Below are 19,165 nucleotides of genomic sequence, written 5' to 3' on the forward strand. Positions count from 1 at the left end.
GGTAATGGCCCCCTCGGGCTAGGTAATGGCCCCCTCGGGCTAGGTAATGGCCCCCTCGGGCTAGGTAATGGCCCCCTCGGGCTAGGTAATGGCCCCCTCGGGCTAGGTAATGGCCCCCTCGGGCTAGGTAATGGCCCCCTCGGGCTAGGTAATGGCCCCCTCGGGCTAGGTAATGGCCCCCTCAGGCTAGGTAATGGCCCTTCAGGCTGTAGAATAGTTACATTACTTTCTCTAGGGCTCTCTCTGTGTGATATTATGGTGGCACTCAGAAATTTTGCTATTTGTCTCAGTCTATTGTCACATACTGAAGCTGGGGCTGGTCCCAAGGCTAATGTTTAAAATAGGCCCTGCCTGTTAGGTCTAAATATTGTGTTAAATATCTCCAGTGTACAACTATACTCAACAAAAATATAAATGCAACATGTAAAGTGTTTGTCCTATGTTTCATGAGCTGAAATAAAAGATCCCGGAAATGTTCCATAAGCACAAAAAGCCTATTTCTACGGACAACGAACACAATTGCATTTTATCAATAGGAATTTCAATTCACAGAGATACTGTGACGAGATCCTGAGGCCCATTGTTCGTGCCATTCATTATCACCTCATGTTTCAGCATGATAATGCACGTCCCCATGTTGCAAGGATCTGTACACAATTCCTGGAAGCTGAAAATTACCCAGTTCATCCATGGCCTGCATTCTCACCAGACATGTCACCCAATGAGCATGTTTGGGATGCTCTGGATCGACAGCATGTTCCAGTTCTCTCCAATATCCAGCAACTTCGCACAGCCATTGAAGAGGAGTGGAACAACATTTCACAGGCCACAATCAACAGACTCATCAACTCTGTGCAAAGGAAATGTGTCGCGCTGCATGAGGCAAATGGTGGTCACACCAGATATTTTTGTTAAAGGTATCTGTGACCAACTTGTACTCCCAGTCATGTGAAATCCATAGATTATTGCCAAATTAATTCATTTCAATTGACAGATTTTGTTATATGAACTGTAACTCAGTAAAATCTTTGAAATTGTTGCGTGTATAATTTTGTTCAGTGTAGTTGTGCTAAAAAGAGGAAAATGATATGGGTTATACAAAGAGTTCTACTCACCAGTGTGAACAGAGAAAGGCCAAAGGCTCTTCTCCCCACCAGTCTTTGGGGAGTGTGTTGGGCTCTGGGGAATCTGCATCTCTCTCTCTGCTGTGTCCTTCTTTGGCTGCACCGTGGGCCCTGAGCTACTGTCCACTCTGAAAAGTTGGTCCTCCCCTACACTGGGAGGCACAGTGGTGCTGTTAGCCACAGGCTCTCCCTGCCCCTGTCCTTTCTCTTTGGCTGTGGGGGTAGGGACATAGGAGTAGGGCACTTTGACCACGGTGCTGTTCATCTTTGTCTCCACCTCATCAGGCGCTGTCTTGTTATTTTTCTTCCTCCTGTCGTCTTCCCCTTTATCCTTCTCTCCCTCTCCCTCCTCCTCCTCGGCCTCCCTGTCCACCCCTGCCTCCTCCTCCGCTGTGGGGGTGTCCGTGTCAGAACCACCCTGACGGGCTGTAGGGAGCTCAGTGGAGGCCTGGGACTGGGCAGGCTGGCGGCTGGGAATGGGACCCGGGCCAGGATTAGACCCAGGGCTGGCTGTAGGGGCCTGGGTGGGCCAGAGAGAGCCAGGCAGGGAAGAGATGACCCCTCCACTGAAGCCCAGGCCGGCCAGCAGTGTGCTGGTCACCACCGATGCCACTGTGGCCTGACTGCCGCTGGAGGATGGGCCGATACCCCCCGTAGCCATGGAGACAAAGGAGAAGGGGAGGCCAGAGGAGGTCCAGGTGGAGGAGCCGGAGCTGATAGGAGCCATGTCCGCCGAGGAGGCTGGGGAGACGGTGGGCTGGGGGAAAGAGGAGAGAGAGGGGTATGGGGTGGAAAAAACGAGAGAGAAAGTGAGAGAGAGAGAGTTAGTATCATGCCATATCAAATCATGTTGGATCATCACAAAATAAATTGTTATGCTGCCATCTTCTGGACAAAACAAATGATCTGTACTTTACTCACCATTCCAGTTTTCACTATCCGTGTTCCCTCAAATATCCTGGTGGTGTTAGCTGGAAGACCAAACAGAGGAAAATATTACACATGCATTTGGAACAAAGACAAGTGTTTGTTCTTAGTATTTAACTATCTCTGATCATTTTAAAACTGGACGTAAGGATTATGTGACTCCATCCATAGGGCTGTACTGTATATGCTGTGTTATGGTGTGTTGTGTAGTTACCGCTGAAGAGCAGTGTCTGGCTGAAGTCACTGCGTAGGTCTCTATGGCACACTGCCTGGACTCTGAACAGATACAGGATGTCTGGAGACACGTGGGTTATCACTGCCTTCTGTAGGATGGACACAGAGGCAGAGAGAGCAAGAGAAAGAATGCGAGTCTGACAAACAGACACAGTGTTGTCACAGAGAGACAGACACCCTGACACCCTGTCATAGAGTCCTGTACATATGGGACATCCACACTACATAAAAGGCCTAAGGAAACGATTCACATGTGATTAACATTCAGTATGTGTCAATACTGGCAGCTCACACCCATGATAGGGATCCATAGCGTCTGTTCTATCCTCACCTACCCTTTACTCCTTTCTGTGTCCTCACCTACCCGTTCTGTGTCCTTACCTGTCCATCACTGCACTGTCTGACGCATCAGGGGCTAGTCTGGTTAAAGTTAATTACGTCAGAGATGGTCTCCAGAATGGACGGTTATTGCATTGGCCGAAGGGGAGATGAGAGGAGGGGATGTGAAACTAAGGGCTTGAGTGGTTTTCAATTGATTCAATTGTGATTGCAGGAAGCCTGCAGTTCCCTGATATAACCCAGATAAGGACGGAGATTGAAAATAAAAATGGAAATGAAGTGGGCAAAGAATGGGGAAAGGGGGCTGACGTGAGGGAAGAATGAAGGAGTGTGGTGATATGGCAAAAGAAAAGAGAGAGAGCGAGATTGATTGTAGGCAAAGAGAGATGGACGTCTCTGCATCGTCTCTCCTGAGACAGTGTTTTCCTGCAGTCTATGTTTATTCCTTTAAAATGATTGTTCACAGCCAAATCCTCCTCTGTATGGCCTCATATATACAGTTGAAGTCGGAAGTTTACATACACCTTAGCCAAATACATTTAAACTCAGTTTTACACAATTCCTGATATTTAACCCTGGTAAAGATTTCCTGTCTTAGGTCAGTTAGGATCTCTACTTTATTTTAAGAATGTGAAATGACAGAATAATAGTAGAGAGAAATATTTATTTCACTCTTCTTGGAAGGCTTTCCACTAGATATTGGTACATTTCTGCGGCATTGGTGCGGGGACTTTCTTCCATTCAGCCACAACAGCATTAGTGAGGTCGGGCACTGATTAGGCCTTGTTTGGCGATTAAGCCTGGCTCGCAGTCGGCGTTCCAATTCATCCCAAAGGTGTCCGATGGGGTTGAGGTCAGGGCTTTGTGCAGGCCAGTCAAGTTCTTCCACACCTATCCCGAGAAACCATTTCTATATGGACCTCACTTTGTGCACGGTAGCATTGTCAACAATGCAGGGAAACTGTTATAGCCTCGCTACTGTTATTTTTTACTGTTGTTTTATTTATTTACTTACCTATTGTTCACATAATACCTTTTTTTTTGCACTGTTGGTTAGAGCCTGTAAGTAAGCATTTCACTGTAAGGTCTACACCTGTTGTATTCGGCGCACGTGACAAATAAACTTTGATTTGATTTGTCATGCTGAAACAAGAAATGGCCTTGCCACAAACTTGGAAGCACAGAATAGTCTAGAATGTCATTGTATGCTGTAGCATTAAGATTTCCTTTCACTGGAACTAAGGGGCCTAGCACGAAACATGAAAAACACCCCCAGACCATTAATCCTCCAGCACCAAACTATACAGTTGGCCGTCTGCATTGGGGCAGTTAGCAATCTCCTGGCATCCGCGAAACCCAGATTTGTCTGTCAGACTGCCAGATGGTGAAGCGTGAATCATCACTCCAGAGAACGCGTTTCCACTGATCCAGAGTCCAATGGCAGCGAGCTTTACACCACTCCAGCTGACGCTTGGCATTGCGCATGGTGATCTTAGGCTTGTGTGCGGATGCTCGGCCATGGAAACCCATTTAATGAAGGTCCTGACAAACAGTTCTTGTGCTGACGTTGCTTCCAGAGGCAGTTTGGAACTCGGTAGTGAGTGTTGCAGACGAGGACAGACTATTTTTTATGCACTAAGCGCTTCAGCAGTTGCCGGTCCCGTTCTGTGGAACTTGTGTGGCCTACCACTTCATGGCTGAGCCGTTGTTACTCCAAGATGTTTCCACTTCCCAATAACAGCACTTACAGTTGACCAGGGAAGCTCTAGCAGGGCAGACATTTGATGAACTGACTTGTTGGAAAGGTGGCACATTGAAAGTGCCACATTGAAAGTCACTGAGCTCTTCAGTAAGGCCATTCCACTGCCAATGTTTGCCTATGGAGATTGTTTGTCTATTGGGTGTCCACATACATAGGTATATATATTGTATTTAGAGGATGAGACAAGTTAGGCTCCATTTGGCAAGTCTAAATAGTCAACACATCCAAGTTGGAAACTAACGTGAAGGCGTGAACTATATCAACAACAACCACTGGCTGAATGAGAAGACTGCCATGATGTCTTTAAAAAGAAAACTTCACTGAGATCTCACGTTACAGTGACGGTACGACCCAGACGTGGTGTGCATCTCACCTCTCACTGACACATTAGACTGTAGGGAGCTGAGCCCATCGGACACATCACAGTGGGAGTCTCGGTGCAGTGTGTGTGTCATGGACTGTTCTCTCTACCGCACGGTACCGATGCACAAGTCTGAAACCAACAGGACCCTGAACAGCTTCTACCCCCAAGCTATAAGACTGCTGAATTGGTAGTTAAATAATTAACCAAATAGCTTCCCAGGACTATCTGCATTGACACTCTTTGCACTAACTATTTTTCCCAGTCACTTTATCCTTAGCTATATTTACATATCTACTCCAATGACCTCGTACCCCTGCACATTGACTCAGTTGTGGTATCCCGTATATACTTTATAGCCAAGTTCTCGTTACTCATTGTGTATTTATTCCTTGTGTTATTATGTTTTCTATTATTTAGATTTTTTTCTCTCTGCGTTGTTGGGAAGTGCCCGTAAGTAAGCATTTCACTGTTAGTCTACACCTGATGTTTACAAAGCATGTGACCAATAAAATGTGATTTGATTTGTGACAGACAGACCTGGAATGTCTATTTCCAGCCAGGCAACTGTGACCGACTGACAGTCTGTACAGCGTTCTCTGTCTGTGTGTCTCACCATGTTCTGGTCCCCAGTCTTCTCGTAGGCCACGTCACTCTTCATCCAGCTGTAGGAGACCATGAAGCTGGTGATAGGTGGGTGGTAGACCACTAGCGGGCGCTGCCAGCTCACCACCAGGGCAGTGCCGTTCAGTGGCTGGATCTTCATGTTGACCGGGGCACTGCTGCAGACTGGTGAGGGAGGGAGGTGGGGGGGAAGGAGGGAGGGAGGTGTGGGGGGGGGGGTTGAGGAAGGAAAATCAGAATGGAGAGGGAAGGAGGGGTGAAAGAGAGGGAAGAGGAATGAGGAGACGGATGGATTGAGAGAAACGATAAACACATGATTTATTTGACAATAAAAAGCACCCTGGGCGGAAGAGGATAGGATAGAGAGAAAGAGCAAGAGAAAGCCTTGAGGACTTGTTTTTCGGAGGAATGAAGCGATGAAGGTGATAGAAACAGGTCAAAAATAAAAGGATTGACACGGCGCGGCGGACTGCTGGTTGTGTTTACATCTCACCAGCTCTGTCTGATCTGATAATGGCTAGGTGTGTGTGTGCTACATGGGTGGGTCGCAAGCAGGCAGCCTAAGGAGAAACTACATATTTTATTACTGTCTGACTGCTGACTCACCCAGCCGTTGGTTTCCAGAGGAGCATCTTTTTTTTAATCTTTTTTTATATATATATTTTTTAAATTTTATCCCCTTTTCTCCCCAATTTTCGTGGTATCCAATCGCTAGTAATTACTATCTTGTGTCATCGCTACAACTCCCGTACGGGCTCGGGAGAGACGAAGGTCGAAAGCCATGCATCCTCCGAGGCACAACCCAACCAAGCCGCACTGCTTTAACACAGCGCGCCTCCAACCCGGAAGCCAGCCGCACCAATGTGTCGCAGGAAACACCGTGCACCTGGCCCCCTTGGTTAGCGCGCACTGCGCCCGACCCACCACAGGAGTCGCTGGAGCACGATGAGACAAGGATATCCTTACCGGCCAAACCCTCCCTAACCCGGACGACGCTAGCCCAATTGTGCGTCGCCCCACGGACCTCCCGGTCGCGGCTGGCTGCGACAGAGCCTGGGGGCGAACCCAGAGACTCTGGTGGCGCAGTTAGCACTGCGATGCAGTGCCCTAGACCACTGCACCACCCGGGAGGCCCAGAGGAGCATCTTTAACAAGACTGAAAGAATACATAAGCTCAATACATAAGACACTAGCCTTGAGCCTCAACACACAGGGCTCTGGTATAGTCCAACCAACCAGTCTCTAGGGTACTGGATGGAGCGATGGAGGAGTGGAGAGATGGAGATAGAGGGATGGAGGAAGGAGGAAGTAGGAATGGAGGGATGAAGGAATAGAGAGATATAGAGATGGTGGAACTAGGGATGGAATGGTGGAGATCTAAAGAGTTAGAGGGATGGAGGAAGGTGGGATGAAGGATTGGAGGGGTAGAGGGATAGAGACCAGGGTCTGTAGACTGGAGGAGTGAATGTGTGTGATGAATCTGAAACAGGAATCAGGCATGTGTAGTGTTGTTGACAACTTCTTTAGTCATCTTCTGTGGTTCTATATTTAAGTGAGTGAGTCGTCTCATCTGTGGTACTAGAGAATAGGATGACTCACTCACTCACACACTGTATGGCTGCAGTACTATACTTAACCTCAAGGTGGTGATGTAGGCCACAGTATGGTCACGAAAAGACATCCATATCCATGTGTCCTTCCGTCTGTCTGTCTGTCTGTCTGTCTGTCTGTCTGTCTGTCTGTCTGTCTGTCTGCGCATGGAATGTTGAGTTACTAGACAACGGATTCAGAGGCTGTCTACAACCAGTGTCAAGGCAGGAAGCTCTACCTTTTCTGTCTTAGATTGCTCCATTATTCCACTGAAAAAATTATGTGAAAGTAGTGTGAATTATGTATACATGAAATGGAGGTGGGACGTGAGGAGAGGGTTAGGTTGGGTGAGAGATGGAGGAGAGGAGAAAGGAGAGCAGAGAGCAGGAGAGCAGAGAGGAGCAAGGAGAGCAGAGAGGAGGAGAGAGGCGAGGACAGCAGAGAGGAGGAGAGAGGAGAGCAGAGAGGAGGAGAGCAGAGAGGAGAGCAGAGAGGAGGAGAGAGGAGAGCAGAGAGGAGGAGAGAGGCGAGGAGAGCAGAGAGGAGGAGAGCAGAGAGGAGAGCAGAGAGGAGGAGAGCAGAGAGGAGGAGAGAGGCGAGGACAGCAGAGAGGAGGAGAGAGGAGAGCAGAGAGGAGGAGAGCAGAGAGGAGAGCAGAGAGGAGGAGAGAGGAGAGCAGAGAGGAGGAGAGCAGAGAGGAGGAGAGAGGAGGAGAGAGGAGAGCAGAGAGGAGGAGAGAGGAGAGCAGAGAGGAAGAGAGCAGAGAGGAGGAGAGAGGAGAGCAGAGAGGAGGAGAGCAGAGAGGAGGAGAGCAGAGAGGAGAGAGGAGGAGAGAGGAGAGCAGAGAGGAAGAGAGCAGAGAGGAGGAGAGGAGGAGAGCAGAGAGGAGGAGAGCAGAGAGGAGGAGAGCAGAGAGGAGGAGAGAGGAGAGCAGAGAGGAAGAGAGCAGAGAGGAGGAGAGAGGAGAGCAGAGAGGAAGAGAGCAGAGAGGAGGAGAGCAGAGAGGAGGAGAGCAGAGAGGAGAGCAGAGAGGAAGAGAGCAGAGAGGAGGAGAGAGGAGAGCAGAGAGGAAGAGAGCAGAGAGGAGGAGAGAGGAGAGCAGAGAGGAGGAGAGCAGAGAGGAGGAGAGCAGAGAGGAGGAGAGCAGAGAGGAGGAGAGCAGAGAGGAGGAGAGCAGAGAGGAGGAGAGCAGAGAGGAAGAGAGCAGAGCGGAAGAGAGCAGAGAGGAGAGCAGAGAGGAGAGCAGAGAGGAGAGCAGAGAGGAGAGCAGAGAGCAGGAGAGCAGAGAGGAGGAGAGCAGAGAGGAGGAGAAAGGAGACCAGAGAGGAGGAGAGCAGAGCAGAGAGGAGAGCAGAGAGGAGAGCAGAGAGGAGGAGAGCAGAGAGGAGAGCAGAGAGGAGAGCAGGAGAGTAGAGAGGAGGAGAGCAGAGAGGAGGAGAAAGGAGACCAGAGAGGAGGAAAGCAGAGAGGAGAGCAGAGAAGAGAGCAGAGAGGAGGAGAGCAGAGAGGAGGAGAGCAGAGAGGAGGAGAGCAGAGAGGAGAGCAGAGAGGAGGAGAGCAGAGAGGAGGAGAAAGGAGACCAGAGAGGAGGAGAAAGGAGAGCAGAGAGGAGGAGAGCAGAGGAGAGCATATAAGAGGAGAGGAGAGCATAGAAGAGGAGAGAGGAGAGCAGAGGAGAGCAGAAAAGAGGAGGGAGGAGAGCAGAGAGGAGGATAAGAGAGGAGGAGAGGGGCTATTGTACTGTATCTACACAGTTGAAGTCGGAAGTTTACATACACTTAGGTTGGAGTAATTAAAACTTGTTTTTCAACCACTCCACAAATTTCTTGTCAACAAACTATAGTTTTGGCAAGTCGGTTAGGACATCTACTTTGTGCAGGACACAAGTCATTTTTCCAACAATTGTTTATAGACAGATTATTTCACTTATAATTCACTGTATCACAATTCCAGTGGGTCAGAAGTTTACATAAACTAAGCTGACTGTGCCTTTCAACAGCTTGGAAAATTCCAGAAAAGTATGTCATGGCTTTAGAAGCTTCTGATAGCCTAATTGACATCAATTTAGTCAATAGGAGGTGTACCTGTGGATGTATTTCAAGGCCTACCTTCAAACTCCGTGCCTCTTAACTTGACATCATGGGAAAATCGAAAGAAATCAGCCAAGACCTCAGAAAAAAATTGTGGACTTACACAAATCTGGTTCATCCTTGGGAGCAATTTCCAAACACTTGAAGGTACCAGGTTCATCTGTACAAACAATAGTACGCAAGTATAAACACCATGGGACCACGCAGCCATTATACCGCTCAGGAAGGAGACGCGTTCTCTCTCCTAGTGATGAACGTACTTTGGTGCGAAAGGTGCAAATCAATCCCAGAACAACAGCAAAGGAACTTGTGAAGATGCTGGAGGTACAAAAGTATCTATATCCACAGTAAAATGAGTCCTATATCGACATAACCTGAAAGGCCGCTCAGCAAGTTAGAAGCCACTACTCCAAAACCGCCATAAAAAAAGCCAGACTACGGTTTGCAACTGCACATGGGGACAAAGTTCGTACTTTTTGGAGAAATGTCCTCTGGTCTGATGAAACAAAAATAAAACTGTTTGGCCATAATGACCATCATTTTGTTTGGAGGGAAAAAAGGATGCTTGCAAGCCGAAGAACACCATCCCAACTGTGAAGCACGGGGGTGGCAGCATCATGTTTTAGGGGTGCTTTGCTGCAGGAGGGACTGGTTCACTTCACAAAATAGATCACTTCATGAGGAGGAAAATGATGTGGATATATTGAAGCAACATGAGTCTCCCAAATGGACAATGACCCCAAGCATACTTCCAAAGTTGTGGCAAAATAGCTTTAGGACAACAAAGTCAATGTATTGGAGTGGCCATCACTAAGCCCTGACCTCAATCCTATAGAAAATGTGTGGGCAGAACGGAAAAGTGTGTGGGAGCAAGGAGGTCTACAAACCTGACTCAGTTACACCAGCTCTTTCAGGGGGAATGGGCAAGAATTCACCCAACTTATTGTGGGAAGCTTGTGGAAGGCTACCTGAAACGTTTGACCCAAGTTAAACAATTTAAAGGCAATGCTACCAAATACTAATTGAGTGTATGTAAACTTCTGATCCACTTGGAATGTGATGAAAGCTGAAATAAATAATTCTCTCTACTATTATTCTGACATTTCACATTCTTAAAATAAAGTGGTGATCCTAACTGACCAAAGACAGGACATTTTTATTATGATTAAATGTCAGGAATTGTGAAAAACTGAGTTTAAATGTATTTGGCTAAGGTGTATGTAAACTTCCAACTTCAACTGTATATATGAGTAGACCCAGGGATCAGAGAGGAGACGTCTGAGAGAAAGGGAGAGAGAAAATGGGACAGAAATGGAAGAGGAAATGGAAGAAAGATGAGAGAGCGACAGAGCAATTTCACAACTTAATTTGTATGACAATTTTTATGTGTGCATATTAATGATGATTACTCAGTCATGTAGCCTGTTACAGCGCTAGCTCCCACTTCATCACAATCACTCCCATTCAATTCTCTCTGCCAGCCACACTCAAAACAAAGAGAGCTGACGTTTAAAGAGGCAGGGGCCTTTCTGGATGAACTCGACCGGTTTTAGCAGAGCCTCAACTAACAATGTTTGTAATGCAAAATAAAGCAATGAATTTTTTTTAATACAAAGACAAAGAAAGGCAATACACAACTGAAAGACTGATTGACTGAATGAACGTATGAGTGAATATTGATTCAAATAATCAAACTAATCATCAAGGTTCAATAATTTGAATCAGTTGTGTAGTGTTAGGGCAAAAACCAAAACGTCCACCCCTTGGGGTCCCCTGGACCAAGTTTGTGAAACACTGGTATAGACAAACGACAGGCACTAAGTGAGAGACTGAGTGGCATGGTGAGAAGTAGCGTAAGGTCAGATCAGATTAGCTATATTGGTACCTCTGGATGTGTCTGGTGACTGACTGACTGACTGATTGACTGACTGACTGACTGACTGACTGAATGTAAGAGAGTGTATAGTGTGGTACCTCTGGATGCGTCTGGTGACTGACTGAATGTAAGAGAGTGTATACTGTGGTACCTCTGGATGTGTCTGGTGACTGACTGAATGTAAGAGAGTGTATACTGTGGTACCTCTGGATGTGTCTGGTGACTGACTGACTGACTGAATGTAAGAGAGTGTATACTGTGGTACCTCTGGATGTGTCTGGTGACTGACTGACTGAATGTAAGAGAGTGTATACTGCGGTACCTCTGGATGTGTCTGGTGACTGACTGACTGAATGTAAGAGAGTGTATACTGTGGTACCTCTGGATGTGTCTGGTGACTGACTGACTGAATGTAAGAGAGTGTATAGTGTGGTACCTCTGGATGTGTCTGGTGACTGACTGAATGTAAGAGAGTGTATACTGTGGTACCTCTGGATGCGTCTGTGATGCCGCCTGTACCTAGTCCCAGGCTGTCAGTCACGTCCCTCTGCCAGGCGTCTTTAACTGCAGACTTCAACACCTCTCTGTTGTCCAGGTCCTGGAGGGGTCTGTAGTTGTTTCTCAGGTACTCTACTGACTTCACATGGTCCTGCTGCTCCGTGGTGAAGATGGAGTAGAATGCCTCCAGCTAGACAGAAGAGAGAGAGGGATAGGCTTTAGTAAGGCAGAAGCGGTGTGCATGTGCGTGTGACTGTTTTGCGTGAGTGTGTGTTGCGTGTTGGTTGGAGGGGGTGCATGTGTGTGTCCCTGAAGCACAGGACATAAACGTGCCTCTGTTCTGCTCGACTGACTCCAGGAGTGTGTAACATTTCACTGGGGCAAATGTTCTGCCATCGATCTCTTTGACTGATGTCCTGCAGAGCGCTGTAATGACTAACCATTAAAGACTGGCTAGAATCAATTTCTTCTATGGACGGATGGAAAAATGATTTACGTATTCATAAGAGACCATATATGAACGCCATAAGATATTGCAGTACACAGTCAATACTCTGCATCCAGTGATCCAATACAGAACAAAGGATTTGTCTTCTGCTGCAGGTTTGTGGACATATCTCATCCGGAGCTCTTCAAACATGCAATGTACACTCAAGGAGATATGTGAATATATGTGTATATAACCAAGTGTTGCACATACTAAGATAATCCAAATAAGATCATAAGACCATGTCTTACTGAGAAAGGATTACTAAAAGCCAAGCACTTGATGTGCTATGTATTATCCTTTCTACAGTAGCAGTATATTTGTAAAGCAGCTGGGACATTTTATTTATCTCGGGGTGCATGTCACGATTGTGACATGCACCCCGAGATAAATAAAATGTCCCAGCTGGCCAACTTTGCTCCTCTTTTAACCCGTACTAAGGACGATTTGGAACGCTGGTTTTGCTACACCTCTCCTTAGTCGCAATAATGAATTATATTAAAATGTCTATCAAATGACTATCAGTACCTACCGATTTTTCTTCCCAATATGTTTTTCAAAAAGATCGACAGCCTAATTCTAACTTTTATACAGGACAAAAAGCCCCTTATGATACGAAAACAGCTTTTGCAGAGGCTTAGACCAGACGGCGGTCTAGCACTACCAGATTTCAGATTCTATTATTGGGCCGCTAACCTTAGGATCATTCAGTACTGGTTGCAGAGCAGAGAGATATTACCACCCCCAATTTGACTAGAGATGGAGGCCACCTCATCTATACAGGCATCATTGTCTTCCTCCGTTACAGGCCCTTACTCCTCCTTCACCAAAAATATATGTGTCAAAACAACATTGAAGATCTGGAATCAATTTAGACGCCACTTTGGGTTTCAAACAACCTCTTCTTTGGCTCCGGCAGCCTAAACTCATCTTTTTCCCCATCAATGGTTGATGGTGCTTTCTCAACATGGTCTAGTCTCGGTATTAAAGGATTCAGAGAGCTATATTAACAATACATTTAGTACGTTTTAACAATTATCAGCTAAATTTGCTTTCCCAGACATAATTTCTTTATGTTCTTACAAATCCGGAGTTACATCCACTACATAGATCCAGGATTCCCCTCCCTTCCTGGTGAAACACAGTTCAACATTTCTTATCCCTCTTCCTACTTTGAAAGGCACCTTGTCAATAATCTATGGCCAAATTTGCTCACTACCAGTAATCTCATTAAACAATATTAAATCCTCATTGGAGGAGGAACTGGGTGAGGAAATATCTGATGAACTATGGAAAGAGGCATTCAAAAGGGTACATACCTCTTCTATTTGCGCTCGGCATGGTCTCATTCAATGCCAACTCATTCATAAGGCCCACTGGACCAAAGCAAGATTGTCAAAAATTTACAAGGATGTGAACCCTAATTGTGTATGATGTAACCAATCTCCTGGTAATCATGTACACATGTTTTGGTGTTGCCCATCTCTTGTTGGTTTCTGGAAAGACATCTTTAACACACTCTCAGAATTAAGCGGCACACAGATCGAGCCAGACCCTTTTATTGCATTATTTGGCGTTTCCTTACCCACAATACAACTGAACAAATTGAATAAGGATGTAATTGCCTTTATCACTTTGTTGGTGAGATGATAAATTTGACTTAGATGGAAATCCTCTGTAGCCCCTTCTCATGCTCTTTGGATTAAATCCGTTTTGAATTGCATAAAGTGGAAAAAATTAAACACACACTCAATGGGTCTGTAGACAAATTCTATGCAATGCGGGCTCCCTTCTTTTCTTATGTTAAACGACTACATTTCCCTGCAGTTCCAGAGTGATGTATATTTCTATATCGGTGATGTAAGAGGCCTGGTATGTGTATACACGGCATCTGGTATGTCAAGGAGAACTGTATTATCTGTGATAGTTGACCTGTAGCAACTGTATCAAAAAAAATATATATAAAAATATATTATGTTTCTGTCTCACTCTTTGTTTAGCTGTATTGTTGTCTTTGATGTGTTGTTTTATATTACTACCAAATAACTTACAAGTGCAATTATTTTGTAAATGCTGGTGTTGAAAATCCAATAAACAAAGTTTTAAAAAATCTTAAAAATCAAGGAGCTGGGAGACTGCGTGGTGTAGTGTGGCGTGGTGTGGTGTGGCGTAGTGTGGTGTGGTGTGGTGTAGTGTAGTGTAGTGTAGTGTAGTGTGGTGTGGTGTGGCGTAGTGTAGTGTAGTGTAGTGTGGTGTGGCGTGGCGTAGTGTAGTGGTGTAGTGTGGCGTGGCGTGTAGGTAATGTTAAATGAGGTCATTTGCAGTAAATATGCAGTCACCTCCAGTATTTAGTGTGATAGTCAACCTGGTGTCAGAGGGAATTTAAAAGCCTGTATTTAGTGTGATAGTCAACCTGGTGTCAGAGGGAATTTAAAAGCCTGTAGCTGCCCGCAGCCAGGCTGTTTGTGTGTGTTCACAGCCCCTATAATTCACATACAGTAGCAGTAATTGGCTACACCTGTTAAATCATCCACCACATAGGCAGTTAGTGTTTGATACACATAGGAAGAGAAGGAGGAGAGAGGAGAGGAAGGGTAGGAGGAGGGGAAGAGGGGAGTAGGTTGGTGTATAGAAACAGAGGGATAATAGTAAACTTGAGCAGTCTCCAAATTGTCATACCTTCATATCAACCTTGTGCCATACCGGGATATTCGGTAATACCGGCACTGAACACAGGGGGCGCTGTTTTCTAACCCCACTGATACGCTATAATCCGAAGGTTAGCACTGCTAACAAGTACATGGCAAATACCATAGAGAATACTAACTAAAAGGTAATGAGCGCATTGCGGACATTTTGTACAGTTTCTGTCCTAAACTATACAAGTAACTCAACAATGCTACTCACAGTTTGATGCACACACAACACAAATATTAGCCAGCAAGGATCTTGATCCTGCTGTTAGCAAGTGAATGCTTGATTTTTGAAGAAGCAAACCACAGCTAGATAGCTAACTAGCTACTAAATTAGCAAGCCAAATGCAAAACTGCAGAGCATTTAGCACATTGTAGATAGTTAACTTAACAGCTATAAGATATCTAGCTGGCAAACATTTTGTTGTGAAATCACAAGGCTCAGGTCTCTTGTCAACAATCACCATGTGACTGGGGACTACTGTAAGCTTCCAAATAATGTGACAGTTAAATTGAAAAAACTTAGTTTGAATTGAATTGACGGGACTGAAAAACCATCCCGTGGCTTTTTACAAATATCCAGATTTACGGTATATGCGGTATACCGCCCAAGCCGAGATGATAGTGTGTGTGTGTGTACATGTCTTCCTACATTATCAGGACCAGAATATCCTGACAAGTCCCCAGAATGTCCTGACAAGGTAGAAAAACATTTTTTTTTTTTTCAAAAACCTGAATTTGTTAAAATGCTATTTTAGGCATAAGGGTTAGGTTTAGGGTTTGTGGTTAAAGTTAGGAGTTAGGTTTAGGGTTAGGGAAAATAGTATTTTGAATGGGAATACAGTTTTACTCCCCAAAATGTGTGTGTGTGTGAGCGCACGTGTGTGTGTGTGTATGTGCATGTGTAACTGACCTGTGAGTGGGAGAGTAAGACGGGCCTGGAGAAGACGATCCACTCAACCACCTTGCTGCAGGGCGGGCTGGTGAGAGAGCCTGTGTAGCGGTAGTAACTCCCCAATAATGATGGTAGCAGATCCCTCAGGATAAATGGACTCAGGAATGTCTCCTTCTCTGAAAGAGGGAGACAGAACAGATACACACATCAACACAGAGAAAAACTAACACACACATCAACACAGAGAAAAACTAACTATCACATCAACACAGAGAAAAACTAACTTACACATCAACACAGAGAAAAACTAACACACACATCAACACAGAGAAAAACTAACACACACATCAACACAGAGAAAAACGAACACACACAAAACAGAGAAAAAATAACTAACACATCAACACAGAGAAAAAATAACTAACACATCAACACAGAGAAAAATTAACACAACAACAGAGAAATACTAACACACAACAGAAAAACTAACACACACACACACAACACATAGAAAAACTAACTAACACATCAACACAGAGAAAAACAAACTAACACAACACAGAGAAACTCTAACTAACACATCAACACAGAGAAAAAATAACTAACACATCAACACAGAGAAAAACGAACTAACACAGCAATACAGAGAAAAACGAACTAGCACATCAACACAGAGAAAAACTAACTAACACAATACAGAGAAAACTAACTAACACATCAACACAGAGAAAAACTAACTTAAACATCAACACAGAGAAAAATTAACTAACACATCAACACAGAGAAAAACAAGCTAACACATCAACACAGAGAAAAACTAACTAACACATCAACACAGAGAAAAACTAACTAACACATCAACACAGAGAACACCTAACTAACACATCAACACAGAGAAAAACGAACACATCATCGTTCTTTTGAGGGGAGAATCGAGAGAGCACAGGAACGCACATATCAACACACAAACACAGCCCACACACACTCAGAGACCCACACACACACTCAGAGACCCACACACACACTCAGAGACCCACACACACACTCAGAGACCCACACACACACTCAGAGACCCACACACACACTCAGAGACCCACACACACACACTCAACTCAAATCAAACTTTATTTGGCACATGCGCCGAATACAACAAGTGTAGACTTTACAGTGAAATGCTTACTTACAAGCCCTTAATCAACAATGCAGTTCCAAGAAGAGTTACCCTCACTACCCTCTGTAGCGCCTTACGGTCAGGTGCTGAGCAGTTGCCATACCAGGCGGTGATGCAACCGGTCAGGATGCTCTCGACAGTGCAGCTGTAGAACCTTTTGAGGATCTGGGAACCCATGCCAAATCTTTTCAGTCTCCTGAGGGGGAAAATGTTTTGTTGTGCCCTCTTCACGACTGTCTTGGTATGTTTGGACCATGATAGTTTGTTGGTGATGTGGACACCAAGAAACTTAACTCTCGACCCGCTCCACTACAGCCCGGCCGATGTAAATGGGTGCCTGTTCGGCCCGCCTTTTGCTGTAGTCCACGATCAGCTCCTTTGTCTTGCTCACATGGAGGGAGAGGTTGTTGTCCTCGCACCACAATGCCAGTTCTTTTACCTCCTCCCTATAGAGCGTCTCATCGTTGTCGGTGATCAGGCCTACCACTGTTGTGTCGTCAGCAAACTTAATGATGGTGTTGGAGTCGTGTTTGGCCAGGCAGTCGTGGGTAAACAGGGAATTCAGGAGGGGACTAAGTACACACCCCTGAGGGGCCCCAGTGTTAAGGATCAGCATGGCAGACGTGTTGTTGCCTACTCTTACTCCCTGGGGGCGGCCCGTCAGGAAGTTCAGGATCCAGTTGCAGAGGGAGGTGTTTAGTCCCAGAGTCCTTAGCTTAGTGATGAGCTTAGTGAGCACTATGGTGTTGAACGCTGAGCTGTAGTCAATGAACATCATTCTCACATAGGTGTACTCAGAGACCCACACACACTCAGAGACCCACATATTGTAAACAAAGTGTAGATTAAGTGTGTGACCTCCCGGGTGGCGCAGTGGTCTAGAGCACTGCATCACAGTGCTAGCTGCGCCACCAGAGTCCCTGGGTTCACGCCCAGGGTCTGTCGCAGCCGGCCGCAACCGGGAGGTCCGTGGGGCGACGCACAATTGGCATAGCGTCGTCCGGGTTAGGGAGGGATTGGCCGGTAGGGATATCCTTGTCTCAGTATGTAAAAAAAAATTAATAAAATGTATGCACTCTACTGTAAGTCGCTCTGGATAAGAGCGTCTGCTAAATGACTAAAATGTCAAATGTAATTATTCCCACATATTTAAATAGAAAATAGACATTATAATGTGTCTTTACGCCTATTTCAATCCACAAATGTTTAGAGTACAGTGCATTTATTTACTGTGCATAACCACCCACAGGTCTAGTATTTTATTTTAAATCAGGTAGGAGGATCCGTGTTTATTTACAACTGACAGTTATTGGGAACATCCCTCTAAGAGATTTTCGCTGGCGTCCTGTTTTACATGGACATTTCTTGCCTAAAAACCTCCTTCTGGCATTTGTTTGGCAACATCAGGGCTTAACAGAAAGGAGAGGAAGAGGAGGAGGAGGACGATCAGATAAGTGTCTTGCTCTGACAACTAATCCATCGGTGGGCTGCTGTAGCCCGCTGTAACCACAGGTAGAGAGAGTTTCCTCCTTGGATACATCCTCCTGTGTTTAGAGGCTGCTGTCACAATCCGGGGTAGTAAAGTGGGAGCTGGAGACAACCTGTGGTGGCAGCAGGACCTTGAGCTTGGGGTTAAGATATAAACCAAGCCATGTGGGCACGAGGGAGATCCTACTAACAGTCATATATGTTACTATGGAAGGATGAAGAGAAGGCTATACTGTGGACTATGGGGAGTGGGACAAGACAGCAGACGTGTAGAGCAGACGTGTAGAGCAGACGTGTAGAGCAGACGTGTAGAGCAGACGTGTAGAGCAGACGTGTAGAGCAGATGTGTCCCAACAGAAGCACCTTTCCGTTCCTGACATCATGGGATGTTTCAGTAGCCACAGCATCTCTACTACCACCTGACCTCAGACAGCACAACCCCTTTCTGGTCCTGACATCGTGGGTTGTTTCAGTAGTAAGACAGCACAACCCCTTTCTGGTCCTGACATCGTGGGTTGTTTCAGTAGTAAGACAGCACAGCCCCTTTCTCGTCCTGACATCGTGGGTTGTTTCAGTAGTAAGACAGCACAGCCCCTTTCTGTTACTGACATCGTGGGTTGTTTCAGTAGTAAGACAGCACAACCCCTTTCTGGTCCTGACATCGTGGGTTGTTTCAGTAGTAAGACAGCACAACCCCTTTCTGGTCCTGACATCGTGGGTTGTTTCAGTAGTAAGACAGCACAACCCCTTTCTGGTCCTGACATCGTGGGTTGTTTCAGTAGTAAGACAGCACAACCCCTTTCTCGTCCTGACATCGTGGGTTGTTTCAGTAGTAAGACAGCACAGCCCCTTTCTGTTACTGACATTGTGGGTTGTTTCAGTAGTAAGACAGCACAGCCCCTTTCTGTTACTGACATCGTGGGTTGTTTCAGTAGTAAGACAGCACAGCCCCTTTCTGTTACTGACATCATGGGTTGTTTCAGTAGTAAGACAGCACAGCCCCTTT

At 45.8% G+C, this 19,165-nt stretch overlaps 1 protein-coding gene across 2 annotated transcripts in view; it reads right to left on the bottom strand.

Annotated features, from left to right (window-relative positions):
• Positions 1–19,165, bottom strand: part of LOC129815270 (receptor-type tyrosine-protein phosphatase gamma-like) — a 233,339-nt gene that overhangs the window by 36,744 nt on the left and 177,430 nt on the right. The window contains exons 7-12 of one of the 2 annotated variants that reach the window (XM_055868933.1): positions 15,519–15,676; positions 11,447–11,615; positions 5,364–5,536; positions 2,266–2,374; positions 2,046–2,095; positions 1,116–1,881 (exon numbers count right to left, since the gene is read on the bottom strand). In XM_055868933.1, coding sequence (XP_055724908.1) covers positions 1,116–1,881; positions 2,046–2,095; positions 2,266–2,374; positions 5,364–5,536; positions 11,447–11,615; positions 15,519–15,676 — 1,425 coding nt within the window. Of the gene's footprint in view, positions 1–1,115; positions 1,882–2,045; positions 2,096–2,265; positions 2,375–5,363; positions 5,537–11,416; positions 11,616–15,518; positions 15,677–19,165 lie in introns of both variants that reach the window. The other variant, XM_055868932.1, reaches the window with a different exon arrangement.

The sequence above is a fragment of the Salvelinus fontinalis genome, chromosome 18 (assembly GCF_029448725.1).
Source record: "Salvelinus fontinalis isolate EN_2023a chromosome 18, ASM2944872v1, whole genome shotgun sequence".
In the NCBI taxonomy this organism is placed as follows: domain Eukaryota; kingdom Metazoa; phylum Chordata; class Actinopteri; order Salmoniformes; family Salmonidae; genus Salvelinus; species Salvelinus fontinalis.